At 43.6% G+C, this 25,244-nt stretch overlaps 1 protein-coding gene across 1 annotated transcript in view; it reads left to right on the top strand.

The window, feature by feature from the left end:
• Sf3a1 (splicing factor 3a subunit 1) overlaps positions 1–25,244 on the top strand; it is a 26,188-nt gene extending 944 nt beyond the window's left edge. The window contains exons 2-16 of the mRNA XM_057771193.1: positions 2,276–2,397; positions 10,342–10,549; positions 11,492–11,749; positions 14,774–14,848; positions 16,349–16,499; positions 17,440–17,633; positions 18,507–18,624; positions 19,053–19,238; positions 19,928–20,049; positions 20,153–20,398; positions 20,915–21,122; positions 21,554–21,708; positions 23,028–23,129; positions 23,243–23,314; positions 23,955–25,244. Coding sequence (XP_057627176.1) covers positions 2,276–2,397; positions 10,342–10,549; positions 11,492–11,749; positions 14,774–14,848; positions 16,349–16,499; positions 17,440–17,633; positions 18,507–18,624; positions 19,053–19,238; positions 19,928–20,049; positions 20,153–20,398; positions 20,915–21,122; positions 21,554–21,708; positions 23,028–23,129; positions 23,243–23,314; positions 23,955–24,056 — 2,319 coding nt within the window. The 3' untranslated portion in view covers positions 24,057–25,244. The remainder of the gene's footprint in view (positions 1–2,275; positions 2,398–10,341; positions 10,550–11,491; positions 11,750–14,773; positions 14,849–16,348; positions 16,500–17,439; positions 17,634–18,506; positions 18,625–19,052; positions 19,239–19,927; positions 20,050–20,152; positions 20,399–20,914; positions 21,123–21,553; positions 21,709–23,027; positions 23,130–23,242; positions 23,315–23,954) is intronic.

Genomic DNA, 25,244 nt, shown 5'->3' with positions numbered 1-25,244 from the left:
AGCCATGGATTTAACCAGCACTGCTTGCTGGAGCAGAGGGGAAATCAGTGTGAGGAAAGTGAGAGGTGAGCGGCTGTTTTGCAGGAAAGAATAACAATGAAGAGTGATGGGGGAAGGAAATTAGTCAACATACACTTATCAGGCGCATACTATATGCTGATTGTTGCTTTGGGTCAGAATACAATCCCAAATATGACAGATGAAGCCCATGTCCTTTCTCCAAACGTTTATGTATTTGTATGCTTGTGTATTTTCATCGACACTGGGGAATAATAGATGATACCAAATAATAGTTACACCACGGTAGAGTCAGATGCTCCCTCTTTTCTCAAAGATACGTGAACAAATGTGGCTCAGGTACAAATCTGGGATAATGGTGGTAGAATCTGAACGTGTCTGTGAAGACAGTGGGAGATAGTTTAGGCTGGATAGTGACATTTGTGTTTCAGAAACGTAGATTTAGAGTGCTGCAAAGAGGGGAAGAGACAGTTAACCGTATCCCAAAGACACTGAGGGTCTGAGGGATGGGCAAGTGTTTGTCCCAGAATGATGTTGGCACAGGCTCTCCAGCCAAAGTGATGTGCTAGAATCCTGATTCTGTCTGGGGGCCAGGCACAAGTTTGTTATTCCTGTTGTCTGGCGTTTGGGAGGAAGAACACTTCAGAGTTGGCATCAGGATCCTAAGAGTTAATACGCTTCAAGTGCCTGGGGTGTACTTTGTATTTGGTGAATTAGGGAGGCTCAGGAGACCTGGAAAACCATTCTAAAGCTTGGTGGTATTCAAGACTTGCCTGGGAGATTGATGTAGGCAGGGTTTTTCAGCCTAAAGTAGGGAAAGGAAATGTAGAACATAGTTTTCAAGAGTGTCTGGCTGAAGACAGTGAGAATACTGAGAAGAAATTGTAAACGATATGTTTAGAGCAGTGATTCTTGGCCTTCCTAATGCTGCAGCCCTTTAATGCAGGTCTCTGTGCTGTGACCCCAAACCATGAAGCCATTTTTGTTGCTACTTCATAACTGCATTTTGCCACTGTTGTTAATGGTAAATATCTGATATGCAGGATGGTCTTAGGCGACCTCTGTGAAAGGAAGGGACGTTCACTCCCAAAAGAGTCGAGTCCCACAGCTTGAGAACTGCTGCTTTAGAGGTTTCCAGTGTATAGGTTAAGAGGTAAAATGTACAAGACAGAAGACGAGGCTCCCACAGCTGCCAAGAATATTTGATTGAGCAATCAGGAGACAGGCGGATCTCTGAGTTTGGGGCCAGCTTGGTCTACAAAGTGAGTTCCAGAACAATCAGGGCTGCACAGAGGAAACCCTGTCTCAAAATACCCAAGATAGATAGATGGATGGATGGATGGATGGATGGATGGATGGATGATAGATAGATAGATAGATGATAGATAGATAGATAGATAGATAGATAGATGATAGATAGATAGATAGATAGATAGATAGATAGATAGATAGATAGATAGATGATAGAATACTTGAAGTAAATGAGAACCAAATAGGAGATGAAATAGAAACTTGTAATGTTCAGCTGCCAGAGGAAGAACAAGGGGAAGGCAGAAGCCCAGAGGAACATGAAGATGGAGGGAATCTCAGTTTTTTAAGATGAGAACCCAATTCTTAACTGAGAGGAAGAAGAAGCTTCTGGATAAAGCATTAAAGAATCATTGGTGTCGAATTCCATTGAAGCTCCACAAACCATTTATGCATTCAACAGTGGCTAGGTTTATGGAATTGGTGGGTAAAAAAACGGACAATTAAGACAGAATGATCTATCAGCCAGACTTTCTTCTTCTTTTTTTTTCTCTCTCCTTTATTTCTGTTTGTGTTAAGTATAGAACCTAGAACCTCATGCAGGGTAAACACATTAAACTACTGAGCTGCTCTTTGGCAGACAGTCATTAAGTATTCTATGCAAGACACAATACTAGGTTCAGGGCTAAAGACATGGCCTTTTGGATGCTAAGGATATAATCAGTTCCTTGTTTAGCATGTGTAAGGCTCTAAGTTTCAGCCCTATGTCAGCAAATAAGCAAAAAAAAAAAAGAAATTTGTGTATCTGATCACACCAGTCTGCCTGTCTGAAGAGGAGCCAAGAAAGCCATTCTTTTCCCTAGCTCTTGGGAATGGCCCCATAAGTATATATAAGAAGTCTGCAGGACAAAGACTCTTGTCAGCCGTGTCTTGGAGAAATGCTAGAAGCTGGTTTATGATAGCCTCACCCAAACCAGGAATTTGAAGATCTTTTCTTTTGTTTTCACAGCCAGTTGAAGAAGAAGCAACATCAAAGGAAGAATCCACTCCTTCCAAGCCAGTGGTAGGGATTATTTACCCTCCTCCAGAGGTCAGGAATATTGTTGACAAGACTGCCAGTTTTGTGGCCAGGTAAGAGCTGCTTCTGCACAGTGGGTTGGGAAAAATTGTAACATAAAGGGCTTTTGAGTCAGCACAAAGGCAGTATGATTTTTTGTTTTTCTTTTTCAAGACTCTGGCTTAGGCATGTTAGTTATTCCAAAACCACAGTAGGGCCTGGAGGTGGGCAATAAGCAGGCCTGTTGTCTTTGACATGTAACAGCAGTAACCACAGTGAGAGCCATACCCAGCTGTATAGTCACCAGGAGTTTCAGCTTCCAAAACAAGCCTGAGGGAATTCCTGGTGGCTTCTTTTCCCTGATGATGTGTATGCTGTGTTTGGGCTGCTGACCAGAGGAGATAGAAGGCAGAGTTGAAGTTCTCCTTGTGTAAGGAGCCGTATATGATCACTTACAGGTGAGTCAGAAGTAAGCTGATAGGTCTGAGTAAAGCTCAGTTATGTTCTAAACACTTTGTTAATCTTTCTGGGCAGGGTGGACATTGGTCAGGCTTTTCCCCAACCTCTTCATCCTATATCCTTAGATGTAATCTTTAGGCCCACTTGACTCCAAAGGCCAACACATCCCACAGATATATCCAGTCTGCAGATGTTTTATTTGTCTTTAGAATCTTAAAAATTCCTATTACCACACTTAAAAATGAAGTGATTTCACAATCTGTCTGGATTTCTGGCTTTCTTGAACTAGACTGCTTCTTATATGAGTAGTACTTGGCCCTGAACAGTGTCCAGGAACATATGCTGTGTTAGGCCCACATTCATAGTCACTCCCCTGCGGCAACGTCTGTAGTGGGGAGCTGCGGGCCTCTTCCCACAGCCCGGCTCATGGCTGCCTGGCTAGCTTATGCCCCAAAATAACGACACACAAACTGTATTCTTTTAAACACTGCTTGGCCCATTAGCTCTAGTCCTTACTGGCTAATTCTCATATCCCGATCAACCCATCTCTAATAATCTGTGTAGCATCAGTCTTACCAGGAAAGATTCAGCATGTCTGACCTGGCGGCTTGCTTCATCGCTTCTGCTCTGGAGAGGAGAGCATGGCGTCTGAGCTCACTTCCTCTTCCTCCCAGCATTCTGTTCTGTTTACTCCACCCACCTATGTTCTAACCTATGAGGACCAAGCAGTTTCTTTATTATTTAACCAAGACCTTCCTCCATCATTTCCCCTTTTTCTGTTTAAACAAAAAAGGAAGGCTTTAACTTTAACATAGCAAAATTACATATAGCAAAACAGTTATCAAGTAAGAATTACAGTTACAATATTTACATCTATTTATCTTTATCATAACTAAGGAAAACTATAACTATCTATCTATTCTTCAACTCCATCAAAGACTCCAGAAAGATACAATATTACCTAAATAAATGAGAAGTAAGCAACTTACAAAACTCTAGAAATGACAGAGACATCTCGCTGCCTGGACAGTCACCCAAAGTTCCTCTGTACCATTGGGGCATCCTTCTTCGGCCTACAGGTCCATAGTTTCCAGCAGACATTTCAGTGAAGCAGGAAATTTCAAAGGCAGTTCAGTCACTATCTGCTGTATCCTGCAGAATGTCTCGCAGACTCTTTCATGAATCAGGAACCCCAAAAGATCATCTCACCTTTAGGCAAGTTCAGTAGTCCTCTCTCTGCGGGTTCTCTGTGTCCAGTTTATACAGTAGTCCAGGCAAGAGCAGTTTCTTGTCCAAATAGCTATCAAACTCCATAAGGTGCCTCTTCGATGCCCATCTTCTGCTTGAAGTAGATTGGTGCTGCCAGGAGCAGAGTGTCTCATTGTCATGAAAAACCCTAAGTTATTAAAACATTTAAAATGCCATATTCTATAATCTTTGAAAGATATGAAGAATGCCTATCTAAATATATCTGTGTACATCTAGAAAATCTAACTAACATGACTACAAGCTTGACCTATTATTGATAATTATCCATTAACAACCTATATACATTACATTTTTTTTTATACATTACATTTTTAAGTGAACTACACAATCACAATATCTTAATATCAGAAATACATATACATATAATAAAATTGATCTTAAATTAATATCAGTAAACCAAGATTCATATCAATGCAAATTATTCACATCTATATCATCTCCCCTTTAAATGTAAAAGAACATTTATAAACAATATATGGGAACATGGACGCAGTTTTTTCTCTCCAAACTGCTTCCTGCTGAATGGGGGCGCTGTTATTCGGGTCTTTTATGGGATAACCTGTGTGCTAGATTCATCTCAGTTGGCAGTTGAGCGAAGCAATTTTTTAAGGGTGTTCACAGCAACCCTTCAGGAGGTCTATCATACCATATTGGGATCGAAGAAGCAATCCATAGAGTCTCATTCTCTGTGAAAACAAAAGAAGAATCTCTTTTCCAAAGTATCATATCCTTAGATCCAAATTCTGAAGTCAAGGTATTTTGAAAATATCTATGTTGGATTAGTTCAGTAGCATTTATAAACAAATATCTTTTAGCAACTGTTGCTCCTTCCTCAGCATTCAAACAATTCAAACAGAGCATAATAGCATATAGTATCAAGATTCTCATTGTGTTTTCCATCTTTGTGCGGCTTTATTTTAACCTCTATTTTGTTTATTTTTACTTTTATATTCTCTGTGTATCTTTGTCTGGAATAACTCTGTAGACCAGGCTGTCCTTGAACTCTCAGAGATCCATCTGTCTCTGCCTCCCAGGCATTGGGATTAAAGGTGTATACTGCCACACCTTGAAGTCACAGAAGTCAATCTCCCTCTGCCACCCAAGTGTTGGGATTAAAGGTGTGTACTACCACACCCAACTACTTCCTTATTTTTGTTTTCTTACTTTTAAGAACTTTAACTTTCAGCCTGCTTATATTTTTAAACACACTGTAAATCATTTAAAGGTTTTCTTTGTCTTTGAATCTCTCTTTACTGTATCTCTCTCTTTTTCTGACCATATGAGTCTTTACCAAGCAATCTCAGTAGGACTAAAGTCGTGGCTTTGGCAGCTGGATCCAGTCCATTCCTTAGCTTTCCAGCCTCATGGCAGAGATATCGGCTTTAACCATTTTTATTGCCACAACTCTGTGGCGTTTCAAGGTCCTTGCCAGCAAACAAGTTGAGTGTTGTTTAACACTCAAGAGCTCCTTAGTCAGGACCGCCTGCTTGAAAGAGTCAGAGTTTGCCCTGGCAGGACGGCCCAGAAAGCCAGCATTTTAAAACAACACAACTTTTTTCCTGCTACAGCAGAAAAGATTCAGCATGTCTGACCTGGTGGCTTGCTTCATCGCATCTGCTCTGGAGAGGAGAGCATGGCGTCTGAGCTCACTTCCTCTTCCTCCCAGCATTCTGTTCTGTTTACTCCACCCACCTATGTTCTAACCTATGAGGACCAAGCAGTTTCTTTATTATTTAACCAATGACCTTCCTCCATCAAACGTCTCTACCACCTTGTATCATTTAATAGATGTTTCTTTCCCAACTTCCTACTCAAGTAAAGAGATTGTTTGACATCATGTGACCACTCCATGAGAGTTTATGTCACTTGAACTTAGACTTTCACCTAAAAACTGCCCTAAGATTAGGACATTGGGTATTATTATGTTTAGTTGGCTAATGTTTTATAGCAACGTTAATGCCTTTGTCATTTCTCCTGTGATGTTAATAACTGGGAAAAGGGTGTTGCATAAGGAATAGGTGCAATCTTACTGTTAGGACAATTCCTGCCAGCTGTTGTCACCTTTTCCTGTTTCCTTCTGCTCTTAGCGTCCTCTTTTGGATATGGTAATACCAGCACAAATACTATCATGTCTTGATTTTTCTTGCATGCTAAATTGTAAACATTTCCTACACTACTCTATGATTTCCCTCATGCTGGATGCTTTCTATAAAGAGGGATGCAGGGTGTTGAGACTATGTTTTCTTGAGATTGTTTCCAGTGTTTCCACTTGGTCAGTGAAGCTGTAAGAAGAGTTTGAATATTGTCTTTTCTTCTTAGATGCTTTCTGTAGAGGAAACTCCCATGTGAAACATTAGTGGCTAAGAGAGCATTAAAAGAAAAATGCTAAGGGCTGGGGAGATGGCTCAGTTCAGTAAAGTGCCTGTCATGAAAGTACAAGATCTTGCGTTTGTTTTTCTGGCTCCCATGTAAAAGCAAGATTTAGTGATACGTATTTCTGGTAACCTCAGTACTGGGGAATGGAGACTGGCAGATTCCTGGAGCTTGCTGGCCAGGAAGTCTGTCAAATTATTGTGCTTCAGATTCAGTGAGAGACCTTGTCCCTTGCCTCAAAAACTAAAGTGGGGCCTGTGTGTTGATGCACTCTGAAGGCAGAGGCAGGTCAATCACTATGAGTTTCAGGCCACCCTAGTAGCATTTTAGGCCAGCTAGACACTATTGGACACTATCTAAAATAAATATATAAATTTAAATAAGGTGGGAAATGATAGACACCTGATAGCATGTCAACCTCTGGTATCCACAGGCTTGTGTGCACACATGTATGCAAGTGACTTTCCAATAATTGTGTCATGCTCTGCTGCCATAGACAGAAAAGCACGACTATCTTAGTTCTCTTAAAAAGAAAAACCCATCACTGTATAGTGATGCACACTTGTAATCCCGGTGGTAGTGAGGATTTGGAGACTAGCCTGGCTATGTGGTGAGCTCTATTTCAAAGAAAGGAAATAGGAGCTGAAAGAGTGGCTCAGACATTGGGACCACTTTCTGCTCCTACAGAGGACCTGAGTTTGTTTCCCCACACCCATGTCAGGCAGCTCACAATCTGAGTAAGCACACACAGACACAAACTATATTTTTGGAAAAGGAAGACAAAATGGATTGGATATTCCTTCAAGTCCCCTAATTAGGTGAGGCAGAGGCAAGTGGGTCTCTGTGAGTTCAAGGCCAGCCTGGTTTACAATGTGAGCTTTAGGTCAACCAAGGCCAAGATCTTGTCTTTAAAAAAAAAAAAAAGATATAAAAAATAAAAAGGTTAGCCGGGTGGTGGTGGCTCATGCCTTTAATCCCAGCACTCGGGAGGCAGAGGCAGGCGGATCTCTGTGAGTTCGAGGCCAGTCTGGTCTACAGAGGTAGTTCCAGGACAGGCTCCAAAGCTACAGTGAAACCTTGTCTCAAACCCCAGAATAGGTAGGGAGGGAGGGAGGGAGGGAGGGAGAGAGGGGGGGGGGAAGGAAGATAGACAGACAGACAGATAAAGAAAGAAAGGAAGAAAGAAAGAAAAAGGTTGATTGTATAGCTTAGTGATGGAGTGAGTGTATATTTTTATGTAAAAGATATGAATTCTATCTCTAGTGTAAAAACACCACCGTGTTTATAAGATGGGTTTTTAACCATGGCAGTCACTTTTGTAGACATTATAAATGTGAACTTGGGATGGCTCAATGGGTAGAATGCTTGCTGTACAGTATAGGACTTGAGTTTGACTCTCTAGCACCACATAAAAGGTGGTATGTGTGTCTGTGTGTGTGGGTGATTGTAACCCCACCCCTGGTGGGTAAAGAAGGGCAAATTCTTGGGGCCCACTAACTGGCCAGCCTGCTTAACCATAATGGTGAGCTCCAGGCTCAGTACAAGACCCTGTTACAAAAAAATAAGATGGAAAATTGTAATTGGAGGTTTCTCTCCTGCCTGCCAGTTCCCAAATAAGCACTCAGAGGCCTAATTTTACTTATCAATGCTTGGCCGAGGCTCAGGCTTATTACTAGCTAGCTCTTATATTTAAATTAACCCATATTTCTTATCTATGCTTTGCCACAGGGTTCATGACTTGTTACCTTATTTTTTACGTGTCTTGTTTCCTCAGCGGCTGACTGTATCTCTTCTCCTGTATCTCTGCTTGGATTTGCCATAGGCCAAAGCAGCTTTATTTACCAACCAATGAGAACCACACATACAGCATGCAGAAAGACCATCCCATCCCACAGCAGAAAATGATAGAGAAGGTTACTCAGTGTCAACCTCTGGTCTCCCTGTGAGCACTAGTGAGCATATGCATTCTCTCTCTCTCTCTCTCTCTCTCTCTCTCTCTCTCTCTCTCTCTCTCTCTCTCTCAGAAATTGTAAATAACATCACGCTTTGAAATGAAGGGACAGGTCAGGATCTTGCTCTGGGAGAGCTATATTTAGGTCTGCTCTGCTAAACCTGATACTCAGGAGCAGGCAGTGAGTATCTGCAACCAAATCTGGCTAAAAGGAATCTTTTCTCTGTAGGTAGGTCTTCCCAGACCTGCATTTTTTGTCAAAAAGTTAAATTGGAAATTACCTTTAAAAAGCCCCGCCAGCTGGGCTAAGTCAGAGTCAGGCTTTTCTGCTGAAATCCATTCCTTATATTGGAAGATCTAATTCTAAAATTAGCAGTAAGCCAGCTTAGAGCACTGGAATTTCCTGGAATAAATACATCTGCCTTCTCATTATATCTTTCTAATTGTTTCCTGATGTGTAGAGACTATGGCTTAGGCAGCACTGCAAGAGACAACCCAGACCCCCTTTTCTAGAAGCCATTAGTCTCCCTGGGCATTTTCCAGATGTGGTGACCTGATTTAGTGGGATCCAAATCAAATCTGTGTGTGGTTTACATTACATAGGGAGGTAGGAAAATGCTTCTTTCCCAAGCATGAGGTTCTGGTTGGAGTAAAGCACAATTGAGACTTCATGGTATTAGTCAAGCTGCAGGGTGTGACCAGAACTTGCTAGAATCTAGGCTTTCCACAGTCTGCCATGGATGTCACAGATTGTTTTGGTGGCTAATATTTTGTTTTTTGTTTGTTTTGTTTTAAAGATTTATTTATTATGTATACAGTGTTTTATCTGCATGTATTCACTACTTACACAAATCTCAATAATACCTGGAGGTATATAGAGAAAGTGATACTAGCGAAAATCAAAGCAAGGAATACTTTGGAGCCTTGACCTACATGAGACTAAGTAGTGAAGCAGAAAATTGAAGGTGTCTATATCCTGTGTCTTTTTATATTTTTGGTTGTGAGCCTAGCCTTTAACGGCTGAGCCATCTCTCCAGCCCTATCCTGTGTCTTTTTAAGCTGACACAGATGTTATATGTAAGTATGACACCTGGAACTAGGTTTGGTGGCACACTTAGTGGCACCTGGAAGGTAAAGGCAGTCAGATCAGGGGTTCAAGGCCAGTTCTTAGCCTGGTCAATGTGAGACTGTATCTCAAAAAATCCAAACCAAAAAGTTATGACCGCTTGAGTTATACCTACTGGGACTCTTAAAAATTTGGATTCCCCATTTTGTCATTGTTCTAGCGGATTGATTGCATTTCTTTTGTGTGGGTATATATCTGTATGTGCGTATGTGCACAAGCACACACACACGGATCAGAGCACAAGTTGTGAGAGTTAGTTCTTTTCCTTTTACCATGTGGAACCAGGAGATCAAACTCAGGTTGTTCATCTTGTCAGCAAGCACCTTTACCTACTCAGCCATTGCACCATGGCCTTATCCTGTATATATACAAAATATATAAATCTTGCAGAGCCTCATGAACCTTACAGAGAAATATTTCCTTTGTGGGCCTCCCAATAATAAATGAAGTTACTTTAAGCAGTGTTTGGACAAGCTATTAACATTTATTAGCTGTTTGAGTTTTTTGGTTTTTTTTTGTGGAGCCGGGAACCAAATCCAGGGCCTTGTATGTATTAGACAAACATTCTACATTTCTGCCACATCCTTAGTCAAAAATATTTTATCCTAAGAAAAAACAATTTTTCAGCTGGTTGTGGCAGAGGAGCTAAAGGGATGACTGGTGGGAGTGGCCAGGCCCACTCTGGCAGATAGCACTGACTGCTGATTCCTAGTTACTAAATGAGGGATAGACTGGTTTTGTGAGTGGGTGGTGGCACAGATATTGATATGGATGGAGGTTTGGATCTGAGTCATCACAAAGGTGGTATTCATCATTTGATGTGTTAACTTTTCCCCGCAGAAATGGGCCTGAATTTGAAGCCAGGATCCGACAAAATGAGATCAACAACCCCAAGTTCAACTTCTTAAATCCCAATGACCCTTACCATGCCTACTACCGCCACAAGGTCAGCGAGTTTAAGGAGGGGAAGGCTCAGGAACCCTCAGCTGCCATCCCCAAGGTTATGCAGCAGCAGCAGCAAGCCACCCAACAACAGCTGCCCCAGAAGGTTTGTAGCGCAGCCCCTCTTTGTGGGTTAGGGAGGAAGCAAGCTTGGTGGGCTAATTAGCTCTGCTGTCCACAATCACCAGGGACAGAATAAAGTTACCCTTGTCTTTCAGAATCACCGATAGTAAGTACATAGCACTTTTTGAGCACTTGTTGGTCAAGCTCTCTGTGCTCTGGGCCCAGATCATGAAGAGCCCAGTGGAACAACAGTTTAACAGATGATGAAGCTGAGACTTGTCCAAATATGTTTTATCAATTCAAGGTGTGAGTTAGTTGTAGTGTGAGAATAACGTTTTGGCCTGGATGAGGTGATTTAGCCTTGTACCATTCCTTCCCTTTTGTTTGGGCGGTTCCAGTACCCAGTTTGTGCTGGGGCCCAGGAGTGTTGAAGCCAGCACTAGTCAGTAAAGATAGAAAGTGCCAATGTGGTTTGTTTACTGTGTAGAACTGCCCTGGTCTCTTCATTTTACACAACTCCCAGACTTTTGTGGGAAAAGCAGCCTTTTGTTTAGCCATGAGAAAAATTGAAGTCATGTTTGAAGACCTTGCATTTTGATTGCTGCTTGTAGGGCCTAAATTTCTCATTGTGAAAAACAGCCACAGTATCTATTCTGTCTGCTTCGTGGTTCTCTTGGAGGTCATTGATGTACTTTATGCAGTGAGATTTACTACAGAACACATGGGTCTTATTGTATAGCCTCTTAAGTTAGATTTTTACAGCCTATTTCCTTTGTATTTTTGCCACCTCTTTAGGCCTTTAATTTCAGGATGGGAGCAGAGATGTAGATACTTGAAGCAGTAGTTGGGTGAGATTCCAATGCCCTTGGGTGCCAGTCTTCTCATAGCAAGTCCCAGTGATGCTCAGTTAATAAAACATTGGAGTCTTTGGCCATTCTGCAGAGTTAGTTTACTTCTGTTCTGTTCTTATTCAACGCTGTCTTAGGTCCAAGCCCAGGTGATCCAAGAGACCATAGTACCGAAGGAACCCCCTCCTGAGTTTGAATTCATCGCTGATCCCCCCTCCATCTCAGCCTTCGACCTGGATGTAGTGAAGCTGACAGCTCAGTTTGTGGCCAGGAATGGGCGCCAGTTTCTGACTCAGCTGATGCAGAAAGAGCAGCGCAACTATCAGTTTGACTTTCTCCGTCCACAGCACAGCCTCTTCAACTACTTCACAAAGCTGGTGGAGCAGTATACAAAGGTGAGGGTAGTGTCTCCAGACTGAGAGTACAGCATTCACTTTCTGTCAACAAGGACGTTGCTTTGTGGGTCTCTGGGCAAATGTGAATCCCAGCTTAATATAAAGTGTGTGTATGTGTAAGACTGTAGGTGCTTTTGTGTCTTTCCATGGAGCACACTTTGGGTCAGAGAACAGCGTTCAGCTCTCTCCTTCCACTGAGGATCAAACTCAGTACATTGGGTTTGCATAGCATGTGCTTTTACCTGCTGAACCATCTCATAGACTCTAAATCTTGATTTCTATTATGCTTTTTGTTTGTTCTTTTAAAGACAGAATCTCACTGTGTAACTCTAACCTAGTTAACCTTGAACTCACTATGTAGGTCAATCTGGCCTCAAGCTCAGAGATTCCTGGGGTTAAAGGCACACCTCCCTCCCCTGACAGCAGCTTCAGTCATTATCTCTTTAAATCTTGTTATTAAGGAGACATGTTTATGAAGCATTATTAGGTGGCCATCTGCTCTGTGACAGGACTAGGTAGCACTAGCTGCTTTTAGGTGTATTACATTTTCACTTGTCTACTGTATGACCTGAGAAGCAAGCTCTTTCTTTATATAGTCGCTTCCTATTACTTAATTGTCGAAAACCTTAGTGGTGTTTCCCCAGTTTTCACAAGCAGAAATGGATTAAGAAAGATGATTTTATGGGGCTACAGTTACACCTCAGTGGTTGAGTACTGTTCTAGCATGGATTCTATTAATTAATTAATTTTGCTCTGGATTAAGTGCTGGATAAAGATCAAAAAAGGAATGAAATGCAAAGTCATCAGAATGTCTACAGTCTCAGGCTAGTAAGCAGTGTTGTTGAGATTCAAACCTTTGTTATTTTTACCCAGTGAAGTAATTTTTACTAGGAAAGTTCAGTATGAGTTTACTAACATTGAAAAAATGTACAACATATTCCCATTTGGCCCTGGTGATGTGTAGCCTGTGTTACAAACTGAAACCGTTTGTGTGTGTGTGTGTGTGTGTGTGTGTGTGTGTGCGCGCGCGTGTGTTTTGTTTTGTTTTCTGAGACAGAGTTTCTCTGTAACAGTCCTGGCTGTCCTGGAACTTTCTTTGTAGACCAGACTAGTCTTGAACTCACAGAGATCTGCCTGCCTCTTCCTCCTCCCATGTGCTGACATTAAAGGCATGCACTATCACTCTCCCACTTTGAAATTGTGTTTAGAACAGAATCTGACATGGAAATCTGGTATTTAAAATTAATTAATCAGTTAGCTGGGTATAGTAACTAACACTTCTAATGCTAGCTCTAGGAAGACTGGGGCATGAGGATTACCAGGAGTTCTAGGCCAGCCTGAGCTCTTTAAGAGACTTTAGACTTTCTGCTTTAGAAATCAATTTCTTTCTTTTCTTTCTTTTTTTTTATTTTAAGATTTATTTATTTATTATGTATATAGTGTTCTGTCTGCATGTATACCTGCAGGGCAGAAGAGGGCACCAGATCTCATTATGGATGGTTGTGAGCCCCCATATGGTTTCTGGGAATTGAATTCAGGACCTCTGGAAGAACAGCCAGTGCTCTTAATTGCTGAGCCATCTCTCCACCCCTAGAAATAAATTTTTAATGGGTTACAAAGGACATTCACTGGTATATGATTACCAATGGCACATTTTTCTTGTTTTCCTTTTTAGTAGGATGGTCTATACATCTGTTCTTAATATTTAGAAATGGTGTTAAAGAGCTAAGTTAAAAGAATTCTTAAGGACTAGCTCTATATAAAATTAAAAATAGAAAAATGTAGCCAGATGGTGATGGTTCACGCCTTTAATCCCAGTACTCAGGAGGCAGAGGCAGGTGGATCTTTGTGAGTTCAGAGCCAGCCTGGTCTACAAGAGTTAGTTCCAGGACAGCTATGGCTGTTACATAGAGAAACCCTGTCTTGGGGGAGGGGGGTATCTTTAGACTCTAGAAGCTAGTAGAACAATAACTGAAATTCAAAGCCAAAGGTTACTGTAAGTACACAGTATCAGGTTTTTGTGGATTTTTATATTTGTTTTATTTATTTTTACTTTGCATGTGTGAGTGTTTTGCCTGCATGTATATCATGTGCCTGGTGCCATCAGATTTCCTGGAACTAGAGTTATAGATGGTTGTGAGCTACCATATGGGTGCTGAGAATTGAACCAAGTCCTCTAAAGAACAGACGCTGCTCTTAGTTGCATGCCATCTCTTTAGCCCCATAATATCAGTTCTAAGTAAGGCCTGGGTTCAATTTGAGCTGCTTCCATAGTTAGAAATCCTTAGTCTCTATTTTGTTACTTTTTTCTCTCCTCTAAATTTGGATATTGGTATTGACTCAAAATTGAAGGCACTGGTGTCTACTCATGGAAAGCTGTTATAGCAGGTAGATTCTAGGGATAAAGGTATAAGGGGAGCAAGGTAAAATTGTGCTGCTTTATGAGTGGAAGTAGATACTGCTGGGACAATTGGAATGGTTGTTAGAATAAAGGCAGTCGGTGTCCTTGGTAAATGCACGTTAGACATTGGGTAATGAGTAGTGAGAAGACAGAAATCTGTCTTCATGGAGTTTTTTAGTTGGGAGGAGAATGCAAGTGAAGTGTCCTATGTGTTTCAGATGGAGATAGATATTCTAGATCAGAGGGCAGGGGTTGGAAATTCTGGGAAGTAGGGAGGAAGTGGTTGCAGTCATGAACAGGACAGTAGAGAGGACTAAATGATATTTTCAAAATGATAGCGCATCAGTGTTGTGTCAGCAGCCATAATGTAGCATGTTCTGGATAACCTGCCAGTGGCTTGCATGCTTTACTGGGAATCATGGAAATGGCCTTCTCTAAAGTAGTGGTGTCAACATTTGGAGAAGGAAATATAAGTTCTAGCTGTTGAATAATTTGCACACTCTTGACAAGTAGAGTTGGGATTGAGGCTAAGAATCCATCTCTTACGTTCTGTGATGGGCCTGGGAAGGCTGCTTCTTTGTTTATATTGTGATTTACTGACAGTTGCTGTAATTCTCTTTCAGATCTTGATTCCACCCAAAGGCTTATTTGCAAAGCTCAAGAAAGAAGCTGAAAATCCCCGAGAAGTTTTGGACCAGGTAAACACAGGATTTCCCACTACCAGGTACCATCGTATCAGGTTCTTTGTGTGGGTTTTGTTTTTGTTTAGAAACTGTCTTTGAGGCAGTACAGGTTGACCTTCTCTAACCTTCAGGCCATGTGTATGAGGTGCGTATGGAATGTAATGACCTTCAGGTTAGGCATAGGTTCTATCCCTGGTACATCTCATTCAACATGTGAATACAAATATTCCAAAATTAGACACACTTCAGTTCCCAAAGCATCCCAGGTAAGGGATAGTCAGCTTGAACCTAGTTGTAGAGTGCTGAAAAGAAAAGCCTTGTGATGACTACGAAGTCCAGTTAGAAGTTTAGCAAGTTTCTCTTCCCTACTTTAGGCAGAAACTTCCTCCCAAGCGGATCACCGGGTGAGAGATGGTAGGTGCCTTCTGAAGTCACCAGGTTCTCACAGTTGAGCAGGCATATTGGATGGTGCTGTTTGGTTTTAACTGTGAGGTGACTGCTTCTCAGACACTTAGATTGTCACTGCTTTTGAAGATAACAGGGTTTCTTTCCTCTTTAATTTTTAAAAATGTTTCGACAGATATAGTGTCGCACCTCTAATCCCAGAACAAGTTCAAGGCCACTCAGGGGCTACAGAGTCTCAAAAAACAAAGCTTCCTCCCCCCAAAAAAATCTTTGATAGTTTCATATACATTTCTATAATTTTTAGATGTCTTCATCCAACCTGCCTCTTCCACTGAAACCCTTTTTCAATAAGGTCCCCTCCTTTCATGTCATCTTTTTGTGTGACCCTGATGCGTTCATTGGAGTTGCTTACATGGACATGGGATAAGAGATTATTTACTGGAACATGGCCAGTTCACCAGCAACTGCACCACTGCAGAAAATGATAGCCTTACTTAAGGCACCCTTAATTGCCAGTAGTTCTTCAGGGAGGAATGCCTTCCTCCATTTGTACTGGACCAGTGATAGGTCCAGTATTTTGCAGGTAACCACAGCTACCGTGAGTTCATGAGTCCAATGGCTTTGTTATGTCCAGAAGATGTCTTTTTGCTGTACATTTCCCCATCTTCTGGCTCTTCTTTCTACTTCCTCTTCTACAAATGTCCACTGAGCCTTGGAAGGAGTAATATGAATGTCCTCTTTAGGGCTGTATACCACTTTCACTTTGACCAGTGCCTGCATTAACTACCACAAAGTTTAATAAGAGGTTTCTCTGCTGAGAACTAATCATGAACACTTAACAACATGACCATCTTGCAAAAGAATAAAGAAAAGGTAATAGGATCCCCCTAGGGCGTATGCAGCCACTAGCTCTTGACAAGGCTTAAAGTACCACTTAACCAGGTTTTCATGCACTTTTGCTGCAAGAGTTTGCTGCTGTGAGTGCAGAGGCCTTTGCCAGCTCTGGTGGAACACTGGAAGTTTTCTCCTTGTGAATATAGTTGCCTTTTGGTCTGAAGGTGAAGCCCTGAAGCCTCATAAGAGGCATCTTGCTATTTCCTAATCCTGTAGGTGTGTTACCGAGTGGAATGGGCCAAATTCCAGGAACGTGAGAGGAAGAAGGAAGAAGAAGAGAAAGAGAAGGAACGAGTGGCCTATGCTCAGATTGACTGGCATGATTTTGTAGTGGTGGAGACAGTGGATTTCCAACCCAATGAGCAAGGTAGGTCTAGGAGGAGAGTGCCTTCGTGTGGAAGCCAGGAAGTCTGGTGCTCCCGGGGAGCAACAGAACCAGGCACAGACTTTATTAGTGTGTTGTTTTCCTGTGTTCCAGAAGGGGAAACATTGTTCATTTGCCCAAGTTAAATGCAATTCAACAGCTGGTTACTATGTTAGACTCTGATGTCCTCTGCAGATAATAAAATCAGACAATTCCCTAGCCTTTGGGGCATTCACAGGACAAGGAATGCCTTTTCTTGTTTTTTTGTTTGTTTGTTTTGTTTTGTTTTTCTTAGGAGATGACATATTAATCAGAGTTTTCCAGAGGAACCGATATAATGAATCGTTTTGTCTGTCTGTCTGTCTGTCTGTCTGTCTGTCTATCTATCTATCTATCTATCTATCTATCTATCTATCTATCTATCTATCTATCTAGATTTTTAGAGTGACTTACAGCCTGTGGTCTAGCTAGTCCAACAATGGCTGTCTCCGATAGAAAGTCCAGGATGCTGGATGTCTCAGCTGGTCTTCAGTCTCACTGGAATCCTGACTAGGGAAAGAATGCCTCAGCAGCAGGATAGGCAAACCTTCTATAAGAATGAGGACAAGCAGGCAAAAAGCAAAATCTTCTTTCTTTCATGTCCTTTTATACAGGTTATCACCAGGTGCAGCCCAGATTTAGGTTGTGTCTTCCCACCTAAAATGATCAATCGGAAAAATCCTTCATAGGATTTTAGTTAATTTTAGATGTAGTCAAGTTGACAACCAAAAATGTCATCACGCAGAGTCTCAATGTAGTCCTGGTTGTTCTAGAACTCACTTTGTAAATCAGGCTGACTATAAACTCACAGAAAGTCTGCTTGCCTCAGCCAAGTGTTGGGATCAAAGGTGTTTGCCACCATGCCCAACTCAGAATGCCATTGACCCTGGCTTATCCCTTTTAGGAAACTTCCCTCCCCCAACAACACCAGAGGAACTGGGAGCCCGAATCCTCATTCAAGAGCGCTATGAGAAATTTGGGGAAAGCGAGGAGGTGGAGATGGAAGTTGAGTCTGATGAGGAGGATGAGAAGCAGGAAAAGGCTGAAGAGCCTCCTTCCCAGCTGGACCAGGATACTCAAGTACAGGACATGGATGAGGTAAATTCCCCGGTGGTTTTAGCGTACCTTTCTCCTGGAGTTCAAGAGGTTGGGTGATGCTCTCCTAGTCCAAGGTTCCATTCTTTGAGGCTCAAAAGATGGTGAACTCCGGAGAAGGCCAGACTGACTGCTGCTGTATAAACCGAGGCAGCCCAACACATCTTTCCAGCTCCAGCAACAAAGATCAGTTCATAGGAAAGATCTGAAAGCTGTGTCGGCCTTGTATAGTCTGTTGCTTTCCCTTTGGCTCAGCATTCCTGCTCCCAACCTACACCCTCCACCAACACTGTTAGGGAGCCATATTACCCTATGCTTTTATGCCTTTCTAGCACTTAGGTCTAAAAGATCACTAGTTCCCTAACTTGTCTAAATGTAGCCTACATGTCCTTTCAGAGATTTCTATCCTCTTCCAGCATGGCCCTCCAAGTAGGCACAGTCCTGAGCCAAGCTGCTTTTCCCACTCTGAAAGAATCTGTGTACTGCTTGAGAAGAAAGGGCCCCAGTGTCTGTGGGAATTGACTTTTTTTCTCCCTCCCAGCATTGCTCTGGAAGCAGCTACCATTGAGTACTAACTTGGCCCCTGTATTCCTCTTCTGTGTGTTAAGTGCCTTTGGCCTCTTGGGATCGCCTGGTGCCAGCCACTGGAAATGCTTGGGAGGAGTGTTAGCACCATGGTCCCTGATGCTTCCATTCATGTTGTGAGGAAACCACTTGGCTTGCTGCCAGTTGACCTCAGCTGCCTGAGAAGGCTTAGCACATGGATGCTGGCTGGCAGGGGCCAGGGCTCATTGGCACCCTGAGAGTTGCCAGAGTCTTGAGCTTTGGGAAAGCGGCCTTTCATCTCCTAGGTTGTGCCACTGCCTTGCTTTTCAGGGTTCAGATGATGAAGAAGAAGGACAGAAAGTGCCTCCACCCCCAGAGACACCCATGCCTCCACCTCTGCCCCCAACTCCAGACCAAGTCATTGTGCGAAAGGACTATGATCCCAAAGGTAGGGCCTGCCTCCCAGACCTTGTGCTGCTGAAGAAAGTCCTGTATGGTCTTGTGTGTTCTTCAGATGGGCTATTTCTTTTTTTTTTTCCCCCGAAGTTAAAAACAATTTGTTACATTCTGGCATGTTCCTTATTCACAGAATATTATATGATTTATTCACCATATTAATGTATAGAGACTTAACAAATTATTTCAACATAGGCATAGCTGCAATTTAGCCAGATGGGCTTTTTCTAGAAGGACTTGTGGTGACCCCATGTTACAAGCCTCGTGATGGGAAACACAAGTAGTCCTCTCCAGTTTTGGGTTTCTGATGTGAAGGTGGAACTAGATGAATGTTTTCAGTGAATGATGTTTGAACACACCACATTCTTAACTTGAGCTACTGTTCAGAATTCTTACTTAGACACCTCTGTTTTCTCTTAGCTTCCAAGCCTCTTCCTCCAGCTCCTGCTCCTGATGAGTATCTTGTATCCCCCATCACTGGGGAGAAGATTCCTGCCAGCAAAATGCAAGAACACATGCGTATTGGGCTTCTTGATCCCCGTTGGCTGGAGCAGCGAGATCGCTCCATCCGAGAGAAACAGAGTGATGATGAGGTTTATGCACCAGGTGAGGTGGAGGGTCCCATCCCATAGCTTGCTTATGTAAACACAGAAAGCTAGAGGTCAGTGAGAGTTTGGGAGATAGGTACAACCAATGTTAATGCAAAAGAAATCTTTATTTTCCAGCATACTGAATTCTCCAAAGGCTGGTACTGCCTGCTGATACCCTGTAACAAAATACTGGCAATAGCTGGGAGGGATACTTAGTCTTTTGCTATCTTGGACAGACTTGTAATTGAAATTCTCTTCTTCTTGAGTGACATTCACAAGTCTTATTGCCAAAGCAGCAGGATAGGGCTTCATGTGGAGGTGCACATCTTTAAACTCAGCATTCTGTAGACAGAGGCAGGTGGATCTTTGTGAGTTTGAGGTCAACGTGGTCTACATGGAGAATTCTAGGACGGCCAGCACTACATAGAACCTTTAAAAAGACAACAGGATAAGAAGGGGGCTGCCGAGGGTTAGGGACTGGGTCTTTAATCCTGTTAGTAAGGACTGGACAAACACCGGGTCTTTAGGATTACTCCTCTGGCAACCCTCCCAAGACTCTCGTCCAAAAGGATGAGAGTGTCTTATTGGAGCTGACAGCCAGCCAGTGCTGTGGATCCAACCTCCCCACTACATTCCCAGAAAACTGCTGACTTGCCAAAGGGCGCCAGTTTTAGCTTCTCTTTCTCTCCATTCTATTGTGTACAGGTCTGGATATTGAGAGCAGCTTAAAGCAGCTGGCTGAGCGCCGTACTGACATCTTTGGGGTAGAAGAAACAGCTATTGGTAAGAAGATTGGTGAAGAGGAGATCCAGAAGCCAGAGGAAAAGGTACAATTCCAAAGAGTCTTAGTACCTTCCCTGCCCTCTGTCTCCCACATGTGGGCTCAGTTCCAAGAGTCCTGACAAACTGTATCTTTGCTTTCCCATGCAGGTGACTTGGGATGGCCATTCAGGTAGCATGGCCCGGACCCAGCAGGCTGCCCAGGCCAACATCACCCTCCAGGAGCAGATTGAGGCCATCCATAAGGCTAAGGGCCTGGTGCCAGAAGACGACACTAAGGAGAAAATTGGCCCTAGCAAGCCCAATGAAATTCCCCAGCAACCACCACCTCCATCTTCAGCCACCAACATCCCCAGCTCAGCACCCCCGATCACATCAGTGCCCCGGCCACCTGCAGTGAGTCAGAAGCCACCCTGTGATCAAGTGTTTTAAACTTTGGTCCTTAGGGTGGGATGATGTCTAGGAAGGGCAATTGTTTTAGAGTATGGCCTGAATGCTAGTTTGTTCACTTGAAAGTAGAAACTTGTAGCTTTGTCTTCCACTGCAAAGGAACATTGCAATAGGGAGTGAGCTGAGTGGCGAAGCAGATTTGAGGCAAAGAAGGGCTGTGGGCTTCATGGGTCTTTGAGAACTGGTGGCCTGTATCCAGGAGATTAAGTCAAGGTCAACCTCTTTAGTGGTACTGTTTGCTATGAGGAGCTGGTTGAATCGGAACCCCCAAGCCCCAGGTGGACAGAATATCCTGGAACTCTCAGCAGTGAGCTGTTAACATGGGTCTGATGTGAGACTTCAGTCTCAGTGATAAGCAGAGTCCAAGTTGTCTAATCCCCGTCTTGTGTGGCCAGTTGTTGTGCTCTTGAACCTGAGCCTTGGTTTTTTGTGACTGACGTATGGGTCTCCTCCCACCCTCAGATGCCGCCTCCAGTTCGTACCACTGTTGTATCTGCAGTACCTGTCATGCCCCGGCCACCCATGGCATCTGTGGTCCGGCTGCCTCCAGGCTCAGTGATTGCCCCCATGCCACCCATCATCCATGCACCCAGGATCAATGTGGTACCTATGCCTCCTGCTGCACCTCCCATCATGGCACCCCGCCCACCTCCCATGATTGTGCCAACAGGTCAGTCTGAGTGTTGCTTTCCTATCTGTTAGATCAGTTCACAGAACCATGGCTGGTGTTAATGGCAACTAACTATTCCTACTGGGTATCCATCCAGAGGAAATCCAAACTGGGATCTAGGAGCCATAGTTATTGAGGGAGACAAGATGGCATAGCTAGTGTGTTTGTATCTGGTGGGCAGGTCCTTGACAGACTCAGAAGCCTGACAGTTGACTATTTCTGGCTGATCTTGCCCTGCCTCTAGTCCTTTGCTGCCTAATTTGGGCAGCCTCCCAAGGCTGCCTGCCAGAGAACCTGCTGAGTGCCAGATTTACCAAGACAGGGCATTTCATACCTCTAAGGAGTAAAGCCTTTAAAAATCTCCCCGGTCCTGCCTCCTGGGCCTCTGCACCCCTTCTATGTTCACTGGGCACTGTACCATGTCTTTGCAGCCTTTGTGCCTGCCCCACCTGTGGCTCCAGTCCCAGCCCCAGCCCCAATGCCTCCTGTACACCCCCCACCTCCTATGGAAGATGAGCCTCCATCCAAGAAACTAAAGACTGAGGACAGCCTCATGCCTGAGGAAGAGTTCCTGCGCAGGAACAAGGTCTGTGATCTAGAATGCTGCCTCTTCTCTGGAGTATGTGGCAGCATCGTGGGTTGCCCAGGCTTCAGCTATGTTCCACTCCCTTTCTCTTAGCTTCTGGGATGTAGGTCAGCCAGAGGAAGCTTCTGTGTATGTGTTTAACGTGAGGTCAACAGCTGGGGGAACAGAAAGTTCTAGTGGTGGTGGTGGTTCTGATAGTGTGGAGTCTTGTAGAGGCCAGTGTGGAGATGCCAAGACAATATCACCTGAGTGAAGTTTAGTGAAGGAGCACTAAACTAGCTGGAGGAAGTCCTAGGCATGGCTCTTAAATTCAGTTCTACCCATGGGCTGGAGAGATGACTCAGTGGTTGAGATTACTGACTGCTCTTCCTCTAGGGGACCTGGTTCAATTCCCAACACCCACAATAGGAGCTTATAACTGTCTATAATTCCAAGATCTGACACTCACATACAGACATACATGCAGGCAAAATACCAATGCACATAAAATAAAAATAAATAATTAAAAAAAATGTAGTTCTACCCCCAGCCCTGGGAAAGCTGCCTGTTATGGTAGGATTCTGCTTGACATTCTGGACCAAGGATCCTACCTTGGCCTGCCAGTCCCTAGGAAAGTTGTTAGGCGTCAGTGAGGAAACAGAGTCCTGGCTCCCATTGACATAATTGTTTTTCCAAGACTAAGGTCTATTTCTTGAGCACCTACTAAAGATTCAGACTGTCCTCTCTCTAGCATTCTGAGCTGCATTGAGCTCAGGCATCTTGTCCACTCTGGAGCTGAGTTGTGAGCCCAGTACTTCAGACCACATTCTTTATCCTACTGGTCCTTGGGGTTGCAGAATATTTTCACCTTAGTTCCAAATTAACTAGAAAACAAGATGGGTCTATTTAAGGAAGGGAAAGGAAACTGAGCATGGTAGTATACCCTTAAAATCTCAGAACAGGCCGGGCGGTGGTGGTGCACGCCTTTAATCCCAGCACTCGGGAGGCAGAGACAGGCGGATCTTTGTGAATTCGAGGCCAGCCTGGTCTACAAGAGCTAGTTCCAGGACAGGCTCCGTAGCTACAGAGAAACCCTGTCTCGAAAAACCAAAAAAACTCAGAACAGGAGGATTGAGGACAGCCTGGGCTAGATATGAAACCCTCCCTGTCTAAAATCCAAAAATAAAGAAATGAAGCCTTGTGTAATGTGTCACAAGTAGCAGCAGTAGTAAATGGGGCTAGAGGGACAGGAATCACTATTTGGATGGGCCACTGTTAGCAGAGCATAGTTCCTGGTTGGCTTGGAGCTCTCGAGGCATAATGAGCACTCTGTTTTTCAGGGTCCGGTGTCCATCAAAGTGCAGGTACCCAACATGCAGGATAAGACAGAATGGAAGCTGAATGGACAGGGATTGGTCTTCACTCTCCCACTCACAGACCAGGTGTGTATTGCCACCCCTAATTGGTATACGTGCTTGAGAGCCAGTGGATTAGGTCAGATGTTTCCAGCTGGTTTTAGCAACAGAATGAGTGTGGCTTTTCTTTGGTCCCACAGGTTTCTGTCATCAAAGTGAAGATTCATGAAGCCACAGGCATGCCTGCAGGGAAACAAAAACTACAATATGAAGTAAGCCAGGGTAACCCCGGTCTTGCCCCTTAGGTTCCAGCATCTGTCTCATCCTAGAAACAGTCTCCTGTTACAAAGTAGATGGGGAGAGACCTGGATGTGGCCATCTGAGCCCATCCCAGAAATGATACAGCTGGACTGCTGGGCCAGGTGAACCTGACAGTGCTGGACCTGACAGCACAGCCTAATACGGGGTCTAAAAACCTGTTAGAACTAGATGGGGACCAGGCCAGTGATGTGATCTTAGCCTGGTTCTCTCTGCAGAGGGGGTATTCCATGTCTTCTGGGACTTCATCTCCTCCTCTGTAAAATGAGGGTGTTGAATTAGGTAATCACTAAAGGTCATATGACCTGAGAAGTTGGCTGTTCGTTGGACTTGGTCATGGCTGACATCTTGGGGAGTTGAAAATGAACCAGATGTTGATAAAGGTCCCTTATGTTTGTCAATATCAGCTGGAAGAAAAGGAAGGAAGGAAAAAGTGTTCTAGAAGAAACCGAAGTTCTATAATCCAGAACTGGCCTTCCCTTAAGTCTCCATATTGTTGAAGTCTAAGTATTAACAGCTAAGCTCAGCTGTGTGAGGCTGCATTGATGTGGTCAAAGACAGGTGCCACAGCTAAGACGTTTGTCTGTTTTCCAGGGCATTTTCATCAAGGATTCCAACTCCCTGGCTTACTACAACATGGCCAGTGGTGCTGTCATCCACTTAGCCCTCAAGGAGAGAGGTGGCAGGAAGAAGTAACGAGAGATTTCTGCAGTTGAGTTCCTGCCTTGGACCTCTTCTTTTACCTTCTTCCAGGAGCTTCTCTGGAACCTCAAGCACAGCCTGTGCATTTGTTTCCCTCTTAAGTCAGTTTGGAAATTCACCTTGTTCTTAGAGTTGTTGCCCACTATCTAACCTGACATGGGTAAGAATAGCAGAGCTTTCTAAGCCGGTCTGTGGAATGACTTCATGTTAGGTTCTGGATTGGAGGTTCTTCAGGAAGCCATTAGGAATGGAAAACCCAGGGCTTTCCTACTGGACAGTTCCATAATGCCAAGTGATGGTTGGCTGATAGAATATGGTTACTGTCATTGATCATTTTGTATCATGCTTTGGTCTTTCTAATAAACCTCTTGAAGCCAGGCATGACTTGCATGCCTGTAATCCTGGGACTTGGGAGGTGCCGACAGGATAATTAGATGTTCAAAGTTACCCTCACCTGTAGAGCTTGAGGTCAGCCTGGGCTGTGTGAGATATTGTGTTAAACAAAAAGTATTTTTAAAATTAAAAACAAAACACCTCTTGGACCCTCGTGGAATCAGTTTAATAAGATCTGTCTCTTAACCAATTGTGTCCACTACCTAGTGCTGTGGAGCTCTTAGGGTCTCAGCAGTCGTGGTGTTTGGGTGTAAATTTTTGCTGCCGTCATTAGTCTTTCTTCTAAAAAACTATGGCCTGGGGAAGTGGCTTGGTGAGTGTTAGAGGGAGGCTGCTTGTTGGTTCCCGGCCGCTCTCTACTTGTTCGTCCCAGCCACCCAGAACCGAAATAATCACACAGAAACTGTATTAATTAAATCACTGCTTGGCCCGTTAGCTCTAGCTTCTTATTGGATGGATGACTCTTACATATTAATTTAATCCATTTTTATTAATCTGTGTATTGCCACGTGGCTGAGGCTTACTGGTTAAAATTCTGGCATCTGTCTCTGGTGGGGTTACGTGGCTTCTCCCTGACTCCTCCTCCTCTCTCTCAGCATTCAACTTAGTTCTGTTTTCCCCACCTAGCTCTGTTTTCCTATAGCTCTGCTATAGCCCAAAGCAGTTCCTTTATTTATCAGTGGTAATCACAGCATTCAGAGGGAAATCCCACATCAGGTGAGTAAAGTGCTTATGGCTCAAGAATCCATGTAAGCCGCTGTAACCTCTGTGCACTGGGAGGTGGAAGAC

This window comes from Chionomys nivalis, chromosome 6 (genome assembly GCF_950005125.1).
Source record: "Chionomys nivalis chromosome 6, mChiNiv1.1, whole genome shotgun sequence".
NCBI lineage: Eukaryota > Metazoa > Chordata > Mammalia > Rodentia > Cricetidae > Chionomys > Chionomys nivalis.
The sequence above is the reverse complement of the archived record's forward strand: the minus strand, read 5'-3'. Positions and strand labels throughout refer to the sequence as shown.